Source organism: Ooceraea biroi, chromosome 3, assembly GCF_003672135.1.
Source record: "Ooceraea biroi isolate clonal line C1 chromosome 3, Obir_v5.4, whole genome shotgun sequence".
Lineage (NCBI taxonomy): Eukaryota > Metazoa > Arthropoda > Insecta > Hymenoptera > Formicidae > Ooceraea > Ooceraea biroi.
The window spans coordinates 13400858-13421364 of record NC_039508.1 but is presented as its reverse complement, the minus strand read 5'-3'; the positions used below and the strand labels follow the sequence as shown (position 1 = coordinate 13421364).

Genomic DNA, 20507 nt, shown 5'->3' with positions numbered 1-20507 from the left:
TTTCTGTGTCTTGAAGGAATATTTCGCCAAAACTTTTGCGGCATATCAACTTGATTTGATTTGATATTTCCTTACCTTACCCGTGTAAGAAAATACAAGGCTGAATTTTTCGATGCCACTTGCTTCTAATTCCACCTGAAAATAAAGTTGTAATTAGGAATCGGCAATTTTTCATGTTGCACGTGTGCCCCGTGCGTCATCGGTTGACCGACATCCTTGCGGTTGGCCCCAAGGTGGGTTACCAAACGAAGTCAGGAGAGCCAGAGACGCGAGCACGGAAAAGGACTGGTCCAGGGCGGAGGAGTGAAAGAGAGAGATGTAACCGAATCGATGAGAAGTTCCGTGGGCCATATGGCGTCGTCTGAATCCTCCGGTTATTGGAAGCCACCGGCATTGGAAGCCGGTGTGCTCGCTGCGGTAACATCGTAGCCAGTAACGGTACCGTGCTTCGTCGGCGTTCACCGGGCACAGCCACACCAATGTGAGGGTACTGTTATTCCAACTATGCAGGCTGCGTGTTCCCTCTCCGTCTATTCTTTCCTGGTTAGCAGCTCGCTTCTACCATCCGTCTCGTTCTTCCCTGTCTATCTCGAGACTCAACTAATTCAGTGTTCACCTCATCGTCCACCTTCGTCAATCGATCCGGTTTTTTTTTCTCGATGGTGGGGAGAAATTAACATTCTTATCTGACATGGCTAAACGGGGCAGTAGGAAATTATTGAATTAATAAGTAATGGCGATTAAATAAATCTTCTGTGGCGAATTAAATAAATTATGCTTCTGATTATCGAAATCTGCGTTTCACGACATAATGTACGTTAATTTCGGAATTAGCAATCCACGTTAACATAACGGTATTAAATGTTGAATAATGTTGGTATAATAAATCCACAAAAGTGGCAAACTTATGAATAGCAAACTATATAAGTTTTCATGTGCACAGATAAAAATCCACGTAGAATCATTCGACTAGTGGAGCCCTACGTCTCGTTACGCGTAATTTCTGTCGCAATTTGCTTTCGTTCGCGTATTGTTAACCGCTGCAGTGTCCATGGATGAGCACAGAACCACTAACTTATGACTAATGATGAGAAAGTCGAACTTTGAAGATATCTGCTTCAGCCGTGCATTAACTTCGTTTTGCCCGCATTACGAAATTGCTGACTATTATCAGAGCGTTCGTGTTCTTTTTTTTGACAAATGCACCGTTTATTGAAGAGCGAGTTGAATATTCATAGGATACTTTTACCCATATTTTTAATGCCGGGTAAACATTTTATCTACTTGGTTAATTATACGAATATCATTAATAAAACATAAACGCAATTATAACTGTTCACGGCGAACTAGTATAACTCGGTGTGTCCCCCAGCCAGAAAATTCATAAAATGAGCTATGTTTCTGCCGGGATTGATGGAGACCCGTTATAGATACAGCCGGCATAATAACTATCGGTTTTATGCACCGTGCTATTATGGCACGTGTCTCGCAAGTATCGCTCGGTCAACGACAGGTGGACTATGCCTCGTAGTCGCAGAACGTTTTGCCTTAGCGGGAAACTATGACTGCCAATTTCTCATGAATCCCGCATCTGTTGTTCATCCGTTTGAAGTTCATGTGCGCGGGCTGTACTTAAACCAGATACCAGATATCTGATTAGACAACATGCCATTGCAGTGCCGTTGCACCGCTCTTTTGTACTTGGGTCCAGTTTATCGATCCAGTTGTTGATTCGTTCCACATCTGTCGTATCTTATCGATCGTATTTTATTATAAGGAAGTATGCCGTAAACTGGTGCGTTTAACCGGTCAAGTGTTATGCTAATTTGTAAAATTTTTAATTAGATCAAAGTATTATTAACCCGCTTCCAACTTTCAGCGCATAACTTGATTTCTTTTTAAATAAATGCACGGATTAGTATATTTTTTCTCGATCACGAAATACCCTTGTTTAGTGCGAGTTAGCGGTTTGTCTAGTGCGAGTGATATTTTTTGCATGCTGACATGTCCTTATCATTAGTTTTGACGTTATCTTGTGACAGTACTTTATTGATGCTCATCAAAAAAACACGCTTTATACCGCACACGATCCGCTGACGAAGGATCAAAGAGATGCTAGATGGAAAACTGCAAGGACATGCTAAGAGCGTTACAACGCTATTCAGAATATTTTAAGGATGAATATTTTAATATCTGAAGTTTTGGGGACGATTTCGAAAACGGAGAAAATGTTTTCATAATTTATGACTGCTTCGAAAAATTTTTAAGCTCTTCCAGAATTGTATTGATTCAGGAAAAGTGCATTTTGAATAAAAAGAATGTAAAAATACAAAATAATTGACGTCTTGTATTTTTTCGGTACCAGTCGCACCACAGTCTGGACAGTCTGTGTATGTATGTCTGCCGTATCAATACTTTCTAGTCTTTTGCTTATTCTGACGATTAAATCTGAGGCACCGTATATAAAATCACCGGAAGTCTGCACGATGATTGCATAAGACTCTTAAAACCGCTTAAAAGGATTCATCCTAAGCGGAAGTATTGGCGACTATCAATTTGTCACGCAGGCAGGTTTCGCAGCTGTTACCTCGTCTCCTCTGCAAGTGCGGAGTACCGTATTTAAATGCCGCTTCTCTATTAGCCAATTATGAAATCGTCCATGATTCGCAATCGTCCGTTGCTTCTTCGCATTACGTCAAAATTGCATCTTGCAACGGGAACTTGTGCGTATGTTATTTGCTATTGAAAATTAGATAACAATTTATATATTTTAAAATATATAGTATTATTTTTAATATCTTGAGAGAAATAAGCATTTTTATTAGATATACCGAAAAGAAAAAAATTGTAGTCTTATAAATTTAAGATTTTTAAAAACATAAGATATTATAAATATTATAAATATATAATAAATAAGATATTATAAATATATACTAAAGCATTATTTCTAATCGGAAAATGTTATAAAGTAAATATTTTTATTTCTAAAATCCGGCAGGAATCGATTACGTTCGCTTAATTGACTGAAGCCGGTCACGTGACCCGAGTTCTTCAGTGATTTCAACGAGTGGTGCGCGCACTCGTTGAAATCACCGAATCCGCGCGCGCGACACAGCTTCCGACATCTACCGGCGAGAGCAACGAAGTCTCGCTTCTTTGTGGAAAGTAAATCAGGTCTCGGGTTGCTGAACAGAAAACAGGGCCATCGCGCATTATTTCGGGCATGACGTGACTCGTGGTTTAATTAATGGCACTCGCGTATCATTATCGTGCAACCATCCCGAGGACCAATGGTCCTCTGTACTTTTCTCTCGTACCCGTTAACCACGTGCACTCTTGGCCTCCTCTCCCGCACTTACTCCGAATCTCCTCCTCCGACGTTCCTCCTGATGTACCCCCGCGACCCTATTCGCGCACTGCTCCCACTTTAGGTTCGTGGCCACAGCCGCCGGCCGTGTGCGTGATGCAATTACACAGTCTGCTTCTTTCGAAAAGGAACGTTTGATGGGCCTATTGTCACACCGTCCAACACAAAAAGACCGAAGAAGGTGCAAGTTCATTGTAACTTGAACGGCAAATAATCGTTCATCAAATAAATTAATATCAGTCGAAAAAATTGCATTTGTCGTTAACTATTATTTGTTGTTAATTTTTTTTTTGGTGACAAACTCTGCAGTATTCTTTTTATTACTGCTGCTTATTTCTTCAATGGAAATGTATTCGTGTGTTAACGCTTCACGTTGCACTCGTGTTAGAGAAAAAGAACAGTATGAAAATAATATTACGCAGCTTCGCAGGTGACCATGATTGTGTGGTAGGTGAAATGACACTGGAAATAATTGCGTCGATTGTCGCAACATAGTTGCGCAATGATGCCACGCACATAGGTACACCCGCTACTTTGCGCGCTAAAATATCGTCCGTTATATTGACACTTGCACCGTTAGCTATTAATTTCGCACGAGCTATTAGCGTCTAATAATCAATCGGCGGCAGTTGGATGAGTTACGCGGACGCAATGTGCGGCATTATTAAAAACTAATTTCGTCTCTGACCCGATTTCTTTGTACCCGTACGCTCGCAAGTCTACGCGACTAACTGTAAATCGCGGAACTATCTTCTAACTGTAATGCAAGCTTTTAGCTCGAGTTCGCGGGGCTACGTTACACTTTACACTTTATCGTGGGCATTTAAGAATGTTAAGGTCGCGTGCTCACCCACCAATCAACGAACCATGAAGGCCATCGTCGAGTGCAGCACCGTCCGATATTTAAATTGTGTATACTAATATAATATTATAATATTATAATATATTATATATGTTATAGTCGCCAGTATTACAATATTATAATGTATTGTAAAGTCATGCACCAGCTGAAACAAAATGTCACAGAATATGATTGAATATTTTTGTGCCTCTGTTATTCCTTTTCCACCCATGAAACGACTTTCTGATGTATTATTTGTCAGACTATATTAAATGTATAAATATATATAAAAAAAACTATAACTATTCTTGAGATTTTTATGATTTCGTTGATTTAAGTAAAGTCGCTCTCTGTCTGCAGAATGATGACTTGGATGGACATGAGGGATCAGTATGGCATATATTAAACGACTCATCGGCGCGGGTTTGCTTTATACACAGTTAATGATATTTATTTGTTGCGACAGAACGCGTGTACAATATATTCACATGCGCACACATTTCTCTTTTTAATATTAGTCTAAGTACGCGCACACACGGAAAGCAGCAGGCGACGCTCGCGAAATTACACGCACTTTCATCCCGAAGGAAAAGCGCGTCTCCGGGTGCGGCTTACGTAACGTCTGTGTATTTTCGCGTTTCCTCCTGGTGGCGCATCATCCCCGTTTCTCACTCGCCACGTTCACCATGTTCCGCGTGTGCGTATCGTACACGTGTTATATATGTATGCGATTATAAACGTAATGAGTCTTCTTTCGCATTCTCGATGGCACGTTCCTTATCAGTGCTCTCAGACGCGAGGGTTAATATTATAATTAATGACGCGTCTGGCGTCTCACGCGCGGCGCAATCGTCTTTAAATAGAGAGACTGCCGCGTCCTCGCGTGCGCACGCACAAAACGCACACATGCACGCCGATTATCGATTTTTCGCGCGATAAGATGAAAAATGAAGTGCGCCTCACTCCACGAAGCGACTGTGCAACTTTTCATCTCGATAGCGCGAAAAGCTACAAGGTCGTGGAGTAGCGCACCGGCATCCGGATGCCATTAGCGCACTTTCGAGTGCATTCTCTCTCTCTTATCTTGCACCGTTCTTCCGGCGGTTGTCGTACGTGCGTGTACTGGCTGCCTACCAATCGGCGGAAGGTCGATAACAAGCAAAGAGAAGAACGAGGCTTTATTCTTGGACACGAGCTGGTACCGCTATGCGAGTTCCCTTACGCGATCGACTGGTAACGTGGCTTGTCAACGCGCGCGATGTATTATTTGAAGCCTGGACACACGCAATGTGAAGTAGAGAATAAAGAATGTCCAATCACGACATTGTACATGCACGATAATGAATATGTATTAAAAAGGATCAAAATAACAAGCGTAAGAAGTAAGTTAGTCATTGTTACAGTCTGCTGAGACCGTTGCCAATATATTATTCTTTAATTTGCGATATTTGTATTCTTCATATTGTGGTCTTTTAAGTCAGCTCCGAAGGCTAAATTCATGTACCAAATTCATGTACCAAACTAAATACACGAACGAGTATATTTTTTTGACACTCGAGATGTCAGGTCAGCTTGATGTATCTGGCATACGAATGCATCCAGAACCGACTTTACGGAAGACGATTGGCGATTGTCGGAATGTACATCGACGGTTAAGTCGTGACAGAACTTTACAGTTACGATATCTGGCGCTATAACTGTACCTACGATATTATCCGCAGCATTTATAGTATTTATTTATAAAGCGCCGTTTATAATTCGATTATGATATATTATAGTCACAAATTGGAAATCGCCAGCAGTGCTCTTCACGCACAAGGTTTCACGTTATTCTATACGCATATATAAGTACAATGGCTATATCATGACGAGAAAACACTAAAACAAGTTGTAAGATTTGTCGCTGTGTTATTCTCGGATTTAACAATATCAAAATGCTTGCTTATCAAAAGAAAGAAGAGGGAAATTACAAATCTCGTTAGTATTTTCTACCTTTTGAAACTTCCGATAATAATTATATTTTTCCCGTATAAATGAGAAATATCTAAAGTTTTTCGCTACTTCATCTTTTTCTAACGAGACAAAATTTTCCACTTCGTGTCAAGTAGATATATTAATTTTAAGACTTTTTCACCGACATTTTCTTTTCTTTTTTGGAAGTTTATTACAGTCTAATAATCCACTAATTTTTCACGTAGAAACAAACGGGGCATTTAGAGCGCGAACTTTCTGGAGAATGTCTAAACTTTTAAATTCGCAACTTTCGACTTGCCCGGAAAATTGCCGAGAGGCCCTTTTATTACGGGAAAGCGCGCGCTCTACTTAAGCCACCAATCAAGGTGATTTGCATTCCACCGGTAGTTTGATGCAATCCTGAAACTAGTATATCGCGTATGACGGTTGCGGTTAACCCTGAAAATTACACTGAGGAACGGAATGTGTCCAACGACGTTGATGACGTCGTCGACGACAGCAAGGTTCGCGTGCACAGTTCACATAATGCAACATATGCACCGTAAGTGAAATAACGCGTCTCGTGTCCGAGCAACCGTGATAGCCGGCTTCGAGATTCGTCATCTCAAGATTCTGCCGTTACTTCGTACGAAGAACTAGTTTTGTCGGAAGCATCAGTACAATATTCCGCGCCAGACTATTTTGCTGAAACTGAACATCATAATAGATTTCGCGTTGCATTTAGATCTCGATTTCGCAAGAAAATTATAATTACAGATGTGATATCTCTCTCTCTGTCTTTGAGCGTGTCCCTCTCTCTCTCTCTCTCTCCCTCTCTTTCTGTCTCACTGATGTTCTACATGTCGACGAAAATTGAGACACCGCTTGACGTTCCCACGCGATTTAATGGCATGTTTTCTTAATTACCGTTGACTGGCTTATTTGGTAGATACATATACATATATAGATATATGATATACACATACATATGTTTCTATATTCGTACACATGTACAGGGTGTCCCGGGTTTTAACCGACAAACTGCGGGAGCATATTCTACTAGTGGAAATAAGAAAAAATTCTTATATCGAGTTTGCTTAGAAATGCTTTATTACAAAGTTATAAACCAATATTGAAAAGAAATATCAGATAAGTAACAACGGATTTTTTCACAAAAATAAAAATTATCTACGCAATGATTTAGTGACGCATTTCAAAATGTTGTCCTTGCACATCGATACAAGCTAGACATCGACGTAGTGCAGAATTTGTTACGGTACGACATTCCTGAAAATTTTGTTGCATCTCGGTAACTGAATTAGTAATTCGTTGCTTTAAATCTATCTGGTACTCTCCTGTTAGGAAATCTACGTTGATACTCTCGTACGGCGGCTCGTGCATTTCCGTCACAGAATCCGTACACGAAATGAATATCGGTGTATTCCTCATTTGAAAACACTTTTGGCATTCTGATAGTAATTGCTAGTTGACACGACGATTGAAATCTAACAGCTACTGTTGTGAAAGTAACAATCATACTGAATCGTTTCAACATAGTGAACATGAATACATGTGAATACACGTAACATAAACATCTTCGACCTTCCAAATTCTACACTATGTTCCGTTGTTACTTGTCTCATATTTCTTTTCAATATTGGTTTATAACTTTGTAATAAAGCATTTCTAAGCAAACTCGATATAAGAATTTTTTCTTATTTCCACTAGTAGAATATGCTCCCGCAGTTTGTCGGTTAAAACCCGGGACACCCTGTATATATGCAGACACACTTACGCGCGTGTGATCGACTTATAAATATTTTACACTCACTTTCTACTTCAATGAATGCACAGTAGCTGCAGAACGATATAATTTTGCCAGTGCATTTTTATTTGATCAGACGTTGTGAAATTGGTCGAGCGCCTGGGAAGAGCGCAATAAAAAAAGAACTGAGGAAATTACGAGCGCGTAGCAGCCTTGGCGTGAAAACAACGTGGTAACGACAGTCAGTGACTAATAAAGTATACATCCTTCGTGTGCTCCAGCGACGTGAGCGATAAAAATCAGCGACGTAGATTTCTTTACTTTTCCTTCATGCAATTGTCGCGCGGCTGCATTTAGATGTCTGTTTTTTTTTTTACAATCGAGCAATCAATCGATTGGCATTTCAAACGATGCTGAATTGCTTGAATATGCAGTTTCTACTAAAACGCGTAGCTTTCTTTCTCTATAGCGAACAGATTCAAGGAGAGGATCATCTCGAAAAAATCCCGCCTGTCGTTTCCTGATTTGCATAATACTTCCGCCGCGAACGAGTCAGTGATGACGCATCGATGATGCCTACGTATCGCTGCAACTTTCTGCTCGAAGATGCGCGTCGATAAAACGGCGATGTCACCTTTATAAACAGATTGTAGTTGATAATTTCCTATATAAAACCTGGTTTGTTTCACATATCATTTTTCCGCTCTAATGCTGGTTTGGAACGACAGAAATGTAACGGTTACGTAACGCGTTTCCGTTGGAAATGCGAAGATAATTTACATAATGCCTAGTTATGCTCGTTGCAAAATATCACGAATATTATTGAACTTATTTTCAATACGATATAATCCCACATCTCGAAGAAATTACGGATGTTGTATCATGAATATCTTTCTGTTTCTTGTCGGTCTCCTTTTCTGCGTAACCATCGAAGAAATTCGGAAGCCTGTTTTTATAGCTCGTAATACGCGCTCGATGTCCAATCGAAGGAGAAAGGCCCATCTGAACAGCATTTGAATATTACGTCCAACTTGCGCAATAACGAATAATTGTTCTTGCGTAGCTGCTGAATACTAATATGTACATGAGTCATTTATGATCTTCGCAGTTTGTTGTTTATATCCTATTTTTACTTTGAGCGACATTTAAAAGACAGAATCGCAAATTGTCAGAATTCGAGTAAGTTTTCGAGAATTCGGTAGGCTAAGAAAAATGATAAACAATATTGCAGCAACGATGGATTATATAAGTGGTTAGAGCAAAGATATTATTTATAATGATCGAGCGATTAAGATCTTCCTGCAATCACTAAACTGACGCGAACGCGAAAGCATCTCGGCGCATTAAATATTTTTAATCGATGAACGCATTAGTGACGATATTTTATCTATAGAATTGATGGTTTTTATAATGTGATCTCTCTTTTTCTTGTCTTTTCGCATCTCTCTTTTTCTTGTCTCGACGAATATGTTTTCGTCAAACGAATCACATAAATATTCGAAACGTCACGTATAATTCTTCCATCGACGACAATAACAAGTTGTATGCATATGTAATACTTATAATAAGCACATATACTTATACTGTGGTGATTTTTAAGTCTTAACAGCACTGAAAGATACATGCTTCGACGACCGGTATCAGCGAGGTCGCGATTCTTTTTATGCTTAAGCTTTTACTTACGACGTTGGTGCTAATATGCTACGATAAAACTTCAGTATAAGTTGTGTGTGACCGCAAAATGTCATAATCAAGGGCATTTTTCTCGGTCGATGCAATATACGCGACGTGTTTTTCCACAAATGCAAATATCGAGACTTCTAAGACGACTTTATCTCTTCTTTATGCAACATGTGGCTTGATTTCAAATTGCGTGAATCACGCAAATTATATGTGTACGATCAATAATTTCAGATTATGTTTCATTAAAAATATAAAACGGCATTATTTCGAAAATATAAAGCGTTTTACTTAATTGTGTGGTAAGATTGTGTGCTTATTATATAAAAATTGAAAGGGGCAATTTAGCATCTTCGGTATTCAAGGTGTTGTATATATCCAACTGAAGAAATAATTTTCAATGCGGCGACATTGCAATTTTTTCGCAAAGCTTCCGACTCGATTTCACGGAGGAAATATTATGCGACAGTCTCTCTCCTCCATGCTTCGCGCCTTCGTCTAATGAGCTTCAAGCAGCAGAACTGTCTCCTTCATAAGGCGGCAATAATTACTGCCTAATTAGTTAGCTGGTTCTGCGACAGGAAGGTCGTTGCGTTTCTGTAGACGTTATGTCATCATGCAATCTAAGACATTTCACTGGTTCTTCATCTTTACATTATAATTTATTACAATTAATTTTATACGATATTTTTTTATGAAATACATTTAATGTATTTGAGACCACAACGGAAAAGATGAAAATAAATATTACAGTTTTTTCTGCTTCCGAAATTAATATTCTTAAATTAATTAAGAAGAATAATTCAAAATGTACCTGTTTCTATAATATTGCCAGGTGAAATGTGCTTACGGACAGTGAAGATTGCAACATTTCACAATGTTAATTTTTTTCGCGTGACACGATGACAGAACGTAAAATCGTTCGTTACGGTAGTGCCAGTTGCACACTTGGAATCTGCAAGAAGACGTTTGCTAATCCAAAGTCGTTCTTGCGTCAAAGCGATCGACCGGAAAATGTAAGACTCATTTCGAACAATTGCCTATGGTAACGTCATCGGTAAATAGAATAGAGAAGATTCTACGAAAAGTTTCTATAATCAAACGCAACGCGTTATGATGTAATTTATTAACAATTTATTATTATTCTAGAATTACTGAAACGACCAGTTAAGCAGTTGGATGTTGTATTGTCAGCGTTCTAATTTTGCGATCGAAGGAAGTTATACTTCAATTAATGGATAAATTTATGACAAAGCAGCTAAAAAAATCCCTAAAATATTATTTATATCCACTTGACGCCAAGGCCATGAAGACACTTAGCTCTTTTGAGCCACAGATTTTCTACTTCGTACGAATTCAGAAATCGCTCTGAATTACCCAGAAATCTATGAATATCCTGACACTAGAAGCCAGTCTAAAACAACGGTTCTAACGGGGTCTCGGCCTGGGCAACGGTTGCATTTGCGGCTGTTGATGGTGATGAGCGTATCCTCCCCTCGAATTTGAAGCTTGCGTCCGTTCCGGACCTTCATTGAGATTCAATCCGGCGACCAACTGGGCGATCTCGCGATCCTTCTTTTCTTCCTTCGGTAGCGCGTTACCGTTCTGGGCGCTGAAGCCCAGTGATGCCAGGCTACCGTGACTCCTGCTTCGGTGTTCTGCGCGAATGCTGTAAGAAAATGCTCTCTCGTTCAGGTGACCCTTCCGCCGATAAATGCCGGTGCCGAAGCGGGACTCGTTCTCCGGACTATCCGCCGCGCGTGCGACTTCCGGCGCGGTAAGATCGGCATGCGAGGCGGCCAATCTCCTAGACGTGCCCAAGGTGGAGTTGTCCGCTTCCGGATGCCGCCTGCCTCTGTTCCCGGCAGTGCCGTACGTGCCAGCTGGATAAATGGCCGCCGCTGGTGCGGATGATGGTACCACTGGTAAAGGAGCGTAGACCGGGACTATAGGCGTCGCCGCCGGAATGGGTCTTAAACGCGGATGATGATGGCTTTTTCGTGGCAAAGTGGCCGCTGGTACTAAAAGCACTGGCGCTGGTCTGGCCAAAGTACCAGCGACTGATCGACTACTGGGTGGCAACGGGTGAGGATGGTAGTGCTGCTGCCTGATGGGATGACCCAGAGTGTGATGCCCGTGGCCGTTGGTGTACACCCCTTGATGCAACTGATGATGAAGAAGCTGTTGCTGTTGTTGCTGCAATGCATCCTCATGCAAAGAGCGAGTCTTCATCTTCTTGAGCTTCTTGTTGGCTTTTCGTCGCGGGGCTGAAGAGGTAGACTCTTCCAGCAACAACGGTTGAGCAGGTGGGGGTGGTGGTGGAGGCGGCGGTGGTGGGGCGACTAGTTGGCGCGGTCTGGATCCCTTGGTGCTTCTCAAGGTGCCTTGCTCCTGATAAAGACCGTCGACTTCATCACGACCCCTGGCCCAAACCTTGTGATTCTCATTGCCATTATATAGACTAAGCTCGTCCGCCGACGCGTCCAAACGGGTCGCTTGAGGACTGTCCAAAGTGGTGCTAGAACCGCCTAAAGTATGATAGAGACTGTTGTTCGAGTGTTGACCCGTCACGACACCGTTAGTCGTCGCCGATGATGGTTCCAGACCTTTCGCATAGGCGCTATCAGCGTAAGCATGAAAGCAGCACCTTACCAGCGCGTTGGCCGCCATGTCACGCTTGCAAATAAACGCGTGACATTCGAGCACCTTGATGCCGGTTGTTCTTCGTAATACGGCGGCGAACAAGGGTGGATGATTAGCGCTGGGTGTTCGCGCGAATGGCGAGTCCAACGGTAAGAATCGTGTACTGGACGCGTCCCCATTTCCGCCTTTGACGTGTCTGACCGCAGCACAATAATGGAGCGCTTCAATGGGGAAGAACCGTGTGACCTTTTTGCGGTGTTCATCGACATTCTCCAGCAGCAAGCCGTTGCTCCAAACGCTCAACCAAGAATCGATCCCACGTGCACCCAACGCGCCTTGCTCGGGATAGAGCTCTCTCAGAGGTTCCTGTACGCCCAGGAGACCCTCCTTACTTGCATGAGGTACTGAGCTACCTAGGTAGAGTACCCTACACCGACAGTACGGCGTTGCTGTATCTTGATTAGCTCCCCTCATGTTTAACTAATCGTATCGATTAGATTCTACTAACATACAATTTGAAGATTGCAAGCGCAATTAAAATTTGACATCAATTTCATTTAGACATTGTAGAATTAACAATCATGCCTTATGTGAGATGAATCTAATCAGAGGTGGCTATGATAATCTTATCATTCGGTTACTTTCAATTTCCAAAGTACTGTGGTAGCTTAGGATTCTGTTGAGCGGAGAAATCTTTCAGATACTTTGATGCGAGTTATGTCAGTCCCACGATGAGCGTCGGTCCTCCTGAGAGCAATAGCGACACTCATAGATGTGATTCTTCCTGAACGTTGTCAGCCGGTGAATTGCTTCCCACGCGCACAGTGTCGGGCCGCGGACGTGACTCAGGAGCTCATTGAGAGTATGCGAAACACGCGACACGTTCGCAGCGGCGAACGACACGAGACTCCACCCGGTAACACTCTCAGCACGCTCGCAACCGTCGCTGCTTTCCAAAGGCAGGCAGAGGCGATGTACCGCCGCGTATAACGTCGTCGCAGCACGATGTTGCAAAATACGTAGCGCGCGGCTACGGCGAGAGGAACTCGGCGGCGCAGATATTTCGCAGCAGCTGTAGCCGCTCGCTCGAGATCGCGTCAGGCCATTATGGCCGCCTTCTTGCGAGTTCCCCCACCAGCATTGGGCCTCGTTTTACTCTCTCGTTCTCTTCCTATCTCTTTTTTCCCCTCACCGTCTCTACCTTTCTCTCTGTCGCTCGTTCGCTTTCTTTCCTTTCGTACTTCTTCTCTCTATAACGTCTCCCCACCCGTTCTCCGTCTCTGTTGCTTCCTTTCAGTTTGCTCTAGGCTTCTCTGGGCCCCTCCTCGTTACCGGACCCAGGGCCTCACTGGTATGCGATCGCAGTGGCGTCGCCGCTGCCGCTGTCCCTCACTGACGCACACCTCCACGTGTACCCGCTGTCACACGCACACTCAGCACATGTACACTCACGGCCAGGCCGATGCAAACACCCTTGGAACGACGAGCGGAGAAAACGGCCCGGACGATGCCCGGCGGCGAGAATTCAATAAGTATCTTTGCGGTTCGCGTGTTGGTGTTTGTGGAATCCAGAGGCGCGGCCGCAGGCGTTAGCCGTGCGAACCTCTGTATCAGCACCGGTGGGCCTCATTGGGCCCCTCACGCGGAGATGGCGAAAATGGCGGAGGCTGCTCTCGTTCGATTGCCGACTCGATGCTTCGTAGCGATCGGCGTCTCGCGAGCGAAGATGACTCGAAAAAGGGCGACGCGATGGCAAATTGGGCCCCAAGTTTGGCACTGGGTACCGTCCACGTACGTCGCCGTCTTGCGCTCGCCGCGCGCGTCACACACCCACGCACACGCACACACGCACGAGCGGTCTCGAGCGGAGCGGCGAACCACCAGCTACCAGGACGTTCGTCTTCAGACTGAGAACTGATGGAAGGCGTGAGACTCCGTGACTGGGCCCCACTCTGCTGCGCTCTCAGACCTCACTCCCTTCTCTCATGGTTTTCATCGGCTTGGGTCACTCCTTGCGGAGTCCGATCGTGTCACCGTATTCCACCTCGGCGGCGAGCACGCCGTCGTCCATGGGGTGGCGAGAACCGTGCCTAGGGAAATAGACATTCCTCAGTTCGATTTTATGTAGGCACGCTAATGACGCGCTTCCCCTTTCTTGCGAGTGACGCAACGCTGTTTTGCTGTTAACAGCGGTTAGTACCTTGACTCGGGATGACATTTCAGCTCGCAGGAATCTCGTACGCAGCAGGATGTCGTGAGGTAGCCTAGATGTCTTTAACATCATCGACGCTATCATCCTGATCAGACATTGCAAATTTATATAATTAGTGTGATTATACGAAGTGAACATTTTATTTCTAATTGGAATATATATGATGTAACTTCGTGAATACGCAGCATACATATTATATTAATTGCTTATCAACGTTTTTGCGCGAAGTCGAGAGAGCATTTGATGGCATGTTGCTTACGCTTAAGTCTGTGCATGTCGAGTTGCCCTTTATAGGTCAGAGATTGCGTAGGTACCGTGAAGGAGAATCCCCGTCTCGCACGTTTTTCACAGACGAGCCGCCACGAGAGCGCGGGAAACGGACGATCCTCTTTTGACAAGAGGGCGGATTTCAGGTCTCGAGGTCGCTCTTCGTATCGACGAAGCAGAACATGGCCACGAAGGTGAAATCATGAATTTGTTGCGCAAGAACATGAACTGAAACCCAGACTGTTCAGACCAGACGAACAGGTGGAAGTCTTCTGAATCTATATATCCGCATATATCGGATTTTAACGCAATAAAATCTGTTTTAATAGGTCAATAAATCTGAAATATTATTCATTTATTTTTTTATATTTAACGATATACATATAAAAGTAATTTTTACTCGTTGAATTGAGTTTTGCAAGACAGTTACAGTTATATTTGCGATTAAATGTTACATAATAGTGTGTCTTTCAGGTAGAGAAGAAATAAAAATTCGTCTTAATATTTCATGCATGTCACTCTATTCCCACCACGCTATTTTTATATCGATAAAAGCTGTTATTTTGCAGAAACGACATACTTTCCGCTCGTTTTCGCCGCGCAGAGACGAAAAGACATCGGCGTCGCCGTTTTTCCATGCAATTAACTTCGAGTCGTACCGTCGACAGGAAGACGAGAAAATCCGGTAGCGAGTTCATGTCGCGAGCGTGAAATCGCGGAGACGCGGAATCAGGGTCGCGTGACCGGGACCCTGACCGTGGCCCAATGTCGACATTTTTCAGTGGGAATTCTCCTCGAATCTTTTCGCACAGCTGACATATTTAGAAACGGAGCGAACACGGCGGTGTCATTTCCGTTCGACATGAAACGTACGAATTAACTTGAGTACTGTTGCGTGTAACTGTATCGCAATTTTATAGCATGGCGTAAACTTGAGATTCAATTAAGATTTCCTGCTTGTGTCGTTAAAGTTTATTCTTGGAAAAATTTCCACTCAAAATTTAAATTTTAGGCGACAACTGTGTAGGATTTAGTATTGTATATTCACACAAAGACCTTTTTCGCTTGAAAAACCAGAAACCAGTTGGTCGTTTAGTATCTCTTTATCGCGTTCCTTTAAAAATAGAATATACGGACATAATCACGAGGTAATCTGAAATGGCTGGTTAGCATGCAAATAGTTGCCGCCACTGCCTCCACTGCACGGATCTCCCAAATTCTTATTTCGGGACTTGGGAATGCCGACTTTCGACATGCTTTGTGTCCCGAAAGACGACTGGTGTGCATAATGCCAAATCAGTGATCTCCCAGCAGAAGTCATAAAAAGATTCCGATTTCTTCTGCATATTATAATGAAAGCCATTCTTGGCAAACCTATATATTTTTCCAAGAACTGCAAACGTTTTACATCCCTAAAAAGTTTACGATTGAAGTCTACGTAAAAATGCATTTGTCTGAAACTGCTGAATGAAAATCGATCGTTCAGTGGGTTAGTAGGTCGCCGTCACGTTAATTACAAAGAATCCAAACGCTGTATGTACAGTGCAATCACCTCTTGTCCAAGAATCCTCTCCAATCCCCACTTTTCACGTGTGCCATGCATCCCCTTCCTGTGCGACATCTCGAATACGTGCCCAGCGACGTTTGCACGTGACCGATTCACTCATCAATGATCTCTTTTTTTTCTACAATGTTAAATCATTACACGATACAAATAAATCGTTTTCTTAATTTTAAACGAACATTCTGTCACGATCCTTGTAAGGATTTGTTATTTTTTGAAATATTATTTACAAGGACTCCAAAAACTTTCCCGTTAGTTCACTATTATGTGTTCGATAATATTGGCAGGTCCTTGAGGTAGGTAATCAGGTAGAGAACAGGAATATTCTAACAAAGCACTTTGAACAGAAATGCGACATGGTATGGCTGAGCATCGAGAAAGAATGCCGCTGCGTTGCTGAGATATTGTAATGACTTCCTAGAAGACAATCAAGTGGACAATTCGAAAGTTTTATGCAAATAAAGGCGACAGCCGTGGTCTTGTCGCGCGCACTTGCAAAAATCCGCGAAACCTACAAGTTTATCGACCCGCTACAAGTATCCGCACGCCATTTCGCCGAGGCGCGGTACTTTCTTTCACACACGACGAACGGATAACAGTTTTCCGCATGCCTGAAACTGCTACGATGCGTAAATGACGACGCTGGCGCGATTAAACGCGCGAAAGTTTAGTGAAACGTTAGGAGAGGATGAGCAAGAGCTATATAAATCGCGAGTCGCATTCAAAATCACTATAATTAGTGTTCGTAACATGTTCCGAAGAAACCTTGCAAGTTCTGAAGAATTAATAGCAACTGGTTGCACACGCTTTTTGTGCTTTGTGCTTTTGACTGTTGAACATTAAGAGTCAGATTGCAAAGCCTTGACGATTAGTCGTTAGCTTCGAGGAATGCCGTAATAGCAGACGTCGATCTGACCTTTTTCTTGGACTTCAATCCGCAAACAGTTACGTCTTAAGTATTTTTGTGTCTATCAATTTCATGTGCTCGATTGCATTCTACTGCTGTCTACTTTGCCAATAGCGCGACCGGGCATTCAAGTCTCCGGGTCGAGAAGAATAACGGGAGATACAAACATTGCGCACCGCATCGCCTGCTACAATCGTGACGGTTCACTTTTACTTTAAAAAAGTGATCGAATCAAATCTCAAAAAAATAAATATTTTGAAAATTTTATATAATAAATTTTATGATAGTTTAAGTAACACGTTAATAGCTGCACGCGTGAGTTATTACTTTGAAAAGATTTTCATTAAATGATATAACATTTAGAATATTAGATATGACATTTAAAAAATTTCAGTAATTGGATAAAATAATGTAGGTAATGATGTTAAAAAAATGTATATAAAAAGAAAACTGTCAGATACGTCCAGAAATTTTAATCGGGCAACTGCAAAGTTAACCAAAATGCAGGGTTGGTAACTTCATTTTTTTTTAACTAAGTTAAGTTTAAAGTTAATGACTCAAAAATTAACTAAGTTAACGTTAAAAGTTACTTAAACAAAAATTAACTTATTTAAAGTTAAGTTAAAAAATTAAATTAACTTAGTAAAGTTAAAAGTTAATTATGCAAAACTATTATATTTCTTTACGTAATTAATTTTTCAATTATAAATTCAGATGATTTTAATTCAGATGATGACTGACCTTATAAAATAGGCTTCGCGAAAAATAATAAACATATACGATAAACATATAAGATGATTATTGTCTATTATAAACTAAAGATTGAGATTCGTAAGCGCTCTATTCAGTGTTACTAGTTTTAAGGCGCGGCTCACAGCTCCGCCGCTCGACCAATAGGTAACCGAGTCGCCGAGCGGCGCACAGTGGTCTAAAATATCGAAAATGTGGCAAAAAATCAATTTTTCTAATTCGTCCAAATACCAGAAAGCATTATTGAAATTGTAAGAAAAATACACGAAACACGATGTCCTGTAATTTAAATGCTTGCGTGTTGCCTTGAATGCATAGTATAAGCATATAAAAATGAAGAATTTTTTAATATGTTTGATATAACCGTTTTCTGCAGTTCCGTTACTTTATTTACATTGGTTTTCACATTACACAGAGTGGTTTAATAAAATGTTTTTAATATGAGGAAAGAAATTACTAATTTTTGCCGATTCGGTTGCTATGATAAAAAACAGACTGTATCTATGAACAACCTATACCTATAGGACTTTACTCTGAAGAAGCACTTGAAGCTAAAAATAAGAATATCAAATCCTTTAAAGAAAACAGAACTCGAAAGATATCAAGAATTGCTACAAACACTGATCTGTTTAACAGATTGTTACTTTCTTCAGATCCATATCTATCATCTGTTAGAAAACTTCCACGTAAGAGTAGCTGCACTCTTCCTTGTGATGTACTTAATCTCTTGAGTTCCTAAGTTTAATATACCTCTATGTGCCATTTAATTAAAAAAATCGAAGTCTACGTTTAAGAGTAATTTGTAACATTTTAAATGTTCCACCTTGTATGTAACCTGTTTTTCATATTAATAATAATTCTCTAAGCTGTAACAAATATTATTTATACCTTATGCAACTTATCATTACTAAAATATTAGTTTTAAATATTATATTATTAGTTTTTGCCACAAAATCGGACGTTTAGACCACTGTGCGGCGAAGCTGTGAGCCGCGTCTTAAAACTGGCAACACTGGCTCTAATAGCGCTGCCAATCGTTTTCACGATTTTTAATATTGATGAATGATTTTTAACTTGTATAAAAAAAGTTAATACGTTAACGTTAATGCCTTAAAAATTAATTAGTTAAAGTTAAAAGTTAATATATTTAAAATTAACTAAGTTAAGTTAAAAGTTAATAACTTTTTAACTTTTTAACTTAACTTTTAACTGTTTAACTAGTTACTACCCAACCCTGTCAAAATGTGACTTGGAAAAGCTGAAAAATTCCTTCTCGTACGCGCATCGGGAGCAACGGCTCTTCCGACACATAGCATCCGCTTTTCCATCACGTACTTCTGTCTTTAGATAGACACGAGGTCATCGCATTGACTCGTCGTGCCTATTGATGGCAAGCCGGAGCAAGGTCCTCGCAAGAGCCAAGTCGTGCATTAGTCGTGTTGAGTGCATCAAAATAAAGAAATCTATTCAAAGTCCATAATATGGAATTTATTTATGAATATACATGTTCCTTTTACCGAATTTTAGAAAAGTATTTTTGCAACTGTGTACTAAAAAAGAAACTCTGAAAGGTGCCAATATCGTTCATCAGATTCGCTACGCTAAAGACTGTCAGGCAGACTGGAAAACTCGAGGTGCTCCACAATTTTCTCGCGGTGTGAATAAAGGATGAAGTACAATCGCGATGTATAGGATTCAGAGAGATAGACGCGATACAGCGTCTGGCATTTAACCAGGAACTATCGCGTGCGCGCGAGTGTAAAGGCCCCGGGGGCCCCGTGAGATCCCTGTAACAGGTCACTGCCATCGAGAGGAGCGAGCGGGTTCGCAGCGCTGGATCCCTTTACGAGAGAAGGAGAGCCTGCTTATATCAGGCGCGCTGCGTGCATTTACGTGCGCGCATACTGGCACGCACATGTAGCATTCGCAAATCGTGTGAGAATCCGCGCGGCAACGTTGTCGAAATCGGATGAATGCTGACCTTTTACGCTTCTGTGGAGCGTTTCGCTCGGCGAGTGACCGGCCGGGACGACGTTCCTCTCGCGTTTGGGTAGTGGGTGGCGGGTGTGTCTCTGAGAAATTCATCTTTGGACAGAAAGCGCGGTAACGCAACGGTAATCGAGTCTTGAATTACATTAGACGCCGTGCGAATCACCTCGCAAGAGGCCAACGCGGGAACGCGCGCACGATTTTCAATGGATAACGGTCACCCGGTATATGTGCCCTGCTCGGAGAATGAAGCAATGTTCCGTGCGATTGCGAGCTTCATCAACGGGGAAAACGAAACGCCGGCGACATACAGCACGCGTCTTAATCTCGGTGCACTCTTGCGAAACAGCGAGGGTGATTACGGGTTTACGAAACGTCTTGGTAATGTTTCTGCTGGAGGGAACTGCTGCGCGCGTTTCGTTTCAGGGCGTGCGGATCGCTCTGTGACGAATAAAGGGAAAACGCGAGTGAAAACGAACAAATTGCGAATATCGAGATGCCTGCAACGTTGCTGTTGCGTCTCGCGAAATGACTTTCTCGAAATTATGCTTACGCACTTGTTGCGCTTT

The 20507-nt window shown here is 42.0% G+C and overlaps 1 protein-coding gene across 1 annotated transcript; it reads right to left on the bottom strand.

Moving 5' to 3' along the window:
* Positions 1-8290: 8290 nt before the first annotated feature.
* Positions 8291-14163, bottom strand: LOC105278722. The gene has a single exon (XM_011338024.3). The coding sequence runs from the start codon at positions 12721-12723 to the stop codon at positions 11035-11037; it is 1689 nt and encodes a 562-aa protein (XP_011336326.1). The 5' UTR covers positions 12724-14163; the 3' UTR covers positions 8291-11034.
* Positions 14164-20507: the final 6344 nt, after the last annotated feature.

What these genes read in the sequence shown, in the direction of transcription:
- LOC105278722 (XM_011338024.3), bottom strand. Translation starts at nt 12,723, where the DNA reads ATGAGGGGAGCTAATCAAGATACAGCAACGCCGTACTGTCGGTGTAGG.